The 5,428-nt window shown below is 40.5% G+C and overlaps 1 protein-coding gene across 1 annotated transcript in view; it reads left to right on the forward strand.

Moving 5' to 3' along the window:
- SDK1 (sidekick cell adhesion molecule 1) overlaps positions 1-5,428 on the forward strand; it is a 436,461-nt gene that overhangs the window by 323,839 nt on the left and 107,194 nt on the right. Inside the window, exons 19-20 of the mRNA XM_019473996.1 lie at positions 482-674; positions 3,918-4,016. Of these exons, the coding sequence (XP_019329541.1) occupies positions 482-674; positions 3,918-4,016 (292 nt within the window). The remainder of the gene's footprint in view (positions 1-481; positions 675-3,917; positions 4,017-5,428) is intronic.

The following is a 5,428-nucleotide window of genomic DNA, read 5'->3' on the forward strand; positions in this document are numbered from 1 at the left end:
CCTTTCCCCCCCCCCCCCCCCCCCCCCCCAACCTCCCCATCCAGTGGGATTTTTAAAGGAACCCCAAAATAAGATAAAGCATCTATCTCAGAGTAGCACTGCAAGTACTTTTCTTCCTTCAGCTTGCTTTCAGCAGCAGAGACTGTCCAGGCTGGTCAGAGCAGCCCAGAGAGAGACAAAAGACTCATGTCGTACAAATAATCACTCGCAATAATAAGGGCATTGCTCAGTAGCAGATATTGAGAATTGCAATACCTCCATGGTATCAGTATGTCCCCATCACTAGTGGGTATTAGATACACCCCTCCAGTTATCATAGCAACAGTGTTATATCCATCTGTTCACCGTCAGAGCTGACAGTAGTTTAACAGCGTTGCTTGTCTTTTACAATCAGATTAAGACGGTTTTGGCAGCCAGGCATACTTTGATTCTAAATAGACACAACTTCTAATGAGAGCTCATCCGCGTTTAAATTTTCTAGCTTCTAGCATGGCCAGTGGATGCTCCAGAGACTGTGACTATGGTCACCATCGCTCCAGATTTTCACGGTGTTCATAGTGGCTGCATCACCAACCTGAAGAAATACACTACTTACTATGCATCGGTTCTGTGTTTCACCACACCTGGCGATGGACCACGAAGCACACCCCAGCTCCTGCGCACCCTTGAAGACAGTGAGTAGTCAGCACTGGTAGAGAATCTCAGTGCTCGGGTTTTGTTTGGTTGGATATAGAAGCCAGAATTTTCAAATCTGGGCGCTTAAAATTGGACCTCAGGTTCACAATCAGTTTGCACTCTCTTGTCAAGTTACTTTGCATCAGACAATGACCTCAGCCAGTTGTCCATGTGTGTTCCTTTAGCCTGTGGCAAATGAATGATATTTGATTTTTTTTTTTCATTATGGACTAAACCTGGATGAATTTTTTTACACTGGTCAGAAGCTGAAAGCTTCATAGTCTGGTTCAGCTAACACACAAAGCATTGTTTATGTCTGTGAACACTTATGCTTCTAAATCCATGTTCAGGCATCCAAATAAATATGAATTGATCTTCTTAGGTACTGAGCACTGGAACTTCCTGTGGAGGTCAGTGATTAATTTAGGATTGTTTCCTTTTGTTATCCAATATATTGAAAATGTCTGTATCTATATTATATTGCAAGTGTTTGTATAAAAGAGCCACGACTGTAACAATGTGGTAACTTTTATTCTGCAAAACTGAAGTCAGGATGAAATAAAATGGGCTGGATAGTTTAGCATATAAATCACTTCCTGAATCAGAAAATGTTTTGGCCTCTGTGGTCCTTTGGAAGTGTTTGCTCAAGACATATTTGGGACTAACAAGTCTAGCATATGTCTGATGCAGATAACTAAATTGCAGTGGCCCTCGTAGCTAACTGTGTGTCCACAGTGATCTTGGCTCTGGCCAGCACTTCAGTATCTTCCTGTCACAGAGCATCATAAACACTGCTGCACGTTTACAGATCCAAATCAGAATAAAAAAATGCCTAATACATTCATTAAGGTATTGTTTTTAGAAATACTACTTTGCCTTAATAGGGATGTTTTAGGTTAGTCAATGTTCCCATAAAGAAAAATCTGATTATCATTAACATTCACAGAAGCGAGGCTCAAAGTGCTAATCTAATTTTTCATGAGATACTTTTGAAAGAACGTGAAGAAAATTAAATACTTTCCCCATGGATTTTCCTTTTGTGGTTATTCTCCTCCATATGCTGTGCCCCAAAAGCAGGTTGTAGACTTAAACCTTTGCTTGTTAGAAGATTACAGAGACAGCAATTTAACTACCAGAAATCTATGTGAACCATCAATACGAGCTCATACATGTTTATCTGGGGTTAAAGCAAAAGGCGAGAAACATGCGTTAGGTTCTTACGTGTAGTATTAACTTTTTTGCCTGTTTTCCTAAGGAAATGAAGCTTTTGACAATGATGATTTGTAAATGTATTTGACTGTCTGTCTTAGGTCCATCTGTCTTTCTTCCTCCAACGACATTTGAACCCTGTGGCTAATTTCAGTGAGCACAGAAGAGTAAGAAACCAAAGATACGAGACTCCTAAGATTTCGCAAAAAATTAATCAGCTGGGAAGAGGAAGGAGAATATTAATATTTCTGCTGAAGAGAAGGCTGCAGAAATGAGCCTTAAAGACTTTGTGCAAAGTGGGAGAAAGGGCACAGTCAAGGCTTTGGGAGTATCTCAGGGAAATGTTGGGATCACATGCCATTTTAAACACAAGAAAATTCCATCATAAAACATAAACCGAGGAAAAGCCAGACTTGCATTTTGTAAAACATTTAAAACATTTCTTAGTGTATGCAGCTGTTGGCTACAAGGAGCTTCAGCAGTAGAGATGAGCAGGATTTTTTTTTTTTTTTTTTTTTTAAAAATTCAGAATTTCTTTCCTTGCTTTTCATGGTGACTGAGAAGTTAAGTGCAGGATGGTATAATGCATCTTTGTGGAGAACTCGTTGAATCTAAGTTGCTTCAGGATTTATGTGGTGCAAAAAAAGATTCAAAAGGACTGTCATTCATGTTCTCAGGCAATAATTTTCTGTCTGTATAGCAAAGTTAGGCAATCCTTTAGGAAAAAAAATAGTGCAGACAGATTTGTGTCCTGATGAACTGTGGGTCAAATAAAATCTGACATCCAGGCAGAAGCAATGTGTCCTGGCTTGGAGTAACCTGCACGTGTTTTTCATTATGACATTAAAATTGGACTGCAACTGCAGGAGCTAGTTGGAGTAAAGCTTTGTGAGTATGCGGTTTGCATGTCTGTGGATACATGGTCCCGAATAGTGCATAATTGCTGTGATCTTGTTGGGTATTCCTGAGATCGCTACCAGATCAGCAATTCTTTCTGTAATGCTTTGACTACTAGATATCACAGAATGGATTTGGAAGTTTTCCTCACTAGGATTGCAGAATTGCAAATGTGGTTGTAGCCTGACCTACTGGCAGGCTTTTTTTTTTATCATAGCTGGAGGGGAATGAGAAACTGGACTAAAGTGAAGAGGAAACAAAATATGAAATTGCAGACGAGAAATTGCCAACTGATGTCAGTGGAGCTGGAGGATACTCGGGCAGGGATCCAATGACAGAAGCACAGTGAATATCAAGTGAACAAAAACTCCTTTTTCCAGTACATCAATTGAAGACAGAACAGCAGTTGGATCAAAAATCAGTCAGGATGTCTTCCTTGAAGATCAAAATTGAGGGAGGATGGCATATTCTTGACAGTCATTCCATTTTATGCTCTTTCATTGCACACTAGGGAGCTGAAATTTTTAAGAGCTCTTGAGCTACATCATAAAAATCCTTTAAAAGTCTCACACACTTGTATTCATTTTACAGAAGACAGTTGCCATTATGTTGGACATTTTTAGAGTTGTTTTGAGAGAATCTATCCAAGCAGTGGCTTGGTGACTCTGTCCTTGCTTTGACCTTGCATAGGCAAAAGGCTCTTTCCAGGTGAGGGGGTGCTGGTGGTGTTGCTACAAACTTAAGGCCAGATAAGCTACACATAGCAGCACAGGTAAACGCCGCACACCATCGTTGAGGGAAACATCAAATGCAATCGCTTCCAGGATTGCCAGCTTGATTGTTCTAATTAGATTAGATCAAGAAGAAAGGCAGAGAACAAGTTGCATGCAAGTCTCCTGCTGCTACTCTCTTTGGTTCTCTGCACAGTTAGGATGATGGCTGGATAAAATAATTTATGTGATGTGCTTCTTAACACCTTGCATTCTCCCCTCTCCCCTGCAGCTCTCACGGATGTTTTCAGCAGGCTTCCCTTGGCCCTGGCTCAGTGTTTTATTTCTTCAGCCGTAACCTTGCCACATGAATCAGATCAAAAGTACGGGGGGTTCTGTTAACAGATTTCCTTTTCTGATTGCCAGAGCCAGGAGCGGTGGGACACCTGAGTTTCACTGAGATTCTGGACACGTCTCTCAAGGTCAGCTGGCAAGAACCTGTTGAGAAAAATGGCATCATTACAGGCGAGTATCAGCTGGTATCTCCTTTTTTTTTTAATTTTTTTAAATGTGTGTATCATTGCAGTGAAAAAATGTTTGTGTAATAGAGCATTTAGGAAGAACTGGCTACTGCGAGCGCTGGTTTCCTAGTCCCTCTTTTGGGTAATTGAAAAGTCAGCTAGGGCACGTTATAGAAAGTACGGGTCCAATTACTGGCAGCTCATGATTGTGGTCACTGAAAGGACAGTCTGTATTAGAAATCAGCTCCCCATGGAGTTTCTGGTCTTGTTAAATCTTCCGTGACCTCCACCTGTGTCACTAAATTTCTGAAACTTTGTGAGACAGTGTTTGGCCTTTGCCCCAAAGGTGGGGGGTTCCTACATGGAGTTTGCAGCTGCAAAATCTGGATTGGCATTGCTAAGATTTGCAATCAAGACCAAGCCTGAAATCAGCGGTATCCTTCATCTGTGATCAAGTGGTCTGGCTGTGGACTGCGTGACAGAATTTGCATGTCATTACTTAATTTTGTATAAACCATCACAAGGGTTCAGAACTCTCTTGTTTCTCTTTGATGAGCTTGCCATTTGACAAGCTATTTATCTATTTACTGTATGCCAGTGTAGATACAACATCAGCAACTTCAATATTTTTCATAAAGGAAGCTATTAATAGTTGAGAAAAGCTCTAGTTCTTATCAACAGAGGCAATATTGTTTTCAGATGGGAAACTATTACAGCTGCACAGGATGGACATTCCATTTAACAAAGGCTTTCAAGGTTCTGATGTGCAGAAAAGCTCCCAAATTTTAAATTACTGGAGCTAAAAATCATAGTTGGAAAGGGAGAAGATCATTTCACATGGATCAACGTATTTTGTTTTGCGAGCATTGACATTGAAATGTTTAATTTTCTTTTTTTTTTTTTTTAAATTGTATTAGAATATTTAAAAACAAAATACATTTTAGGACTTAAAAAAAAAAATCAGACTTTCTGGCCCTTGAACATTGAAATGTTATATCAGTCTAATTTCCTGAAGCATTTTAACTTTGACAGGTCTAATTATTTTGATAGGACTTGCACTTGTGAGTGTTTTCTCTGTGTATCTGTGACATGCACCATTTGTCCATGTGTCTTCCGTGCTGTTTATAGTATATGTGGAGTCCTGTCCTGGTTTCGCCTGGGATAGAGTTAATTTTCTTCCTAGTAGCTGGTACAGTGCTGTGTTTTGGATTTAGGATGAGAACAATGTTGATAACACACTGATGTTTTAGTTGTTGCTGAGCAGTGCTTACACTAGTCAAGGACTTTTCAGCTTCCCATGCTCTACCGACTGAGAAGGCTGGGGGTGCACAAGAAGCTGGGAGGGGGCACAGCCAGGACAGCTGACCCCAACTGGCCAAAGGGACATTCCATACCATGGGACGTCATGCTCAGTAC

Source organism: Aptenodytes forsteri, unplaced genomic scaffold, assembly GCF_000699145.1.
Source record: "Aptenodytes forsteri isolate BGI_AS27 unplaced genomic scaffold, ASM69914v1 Scaffold55, whole genome shotgun sequence".
NCBI lineage: Eukaryota > Metazoa > Chordata > Aves > Sphenisciformes > Spheniscidae > Aptenodytes > Aptenodytes forsteri.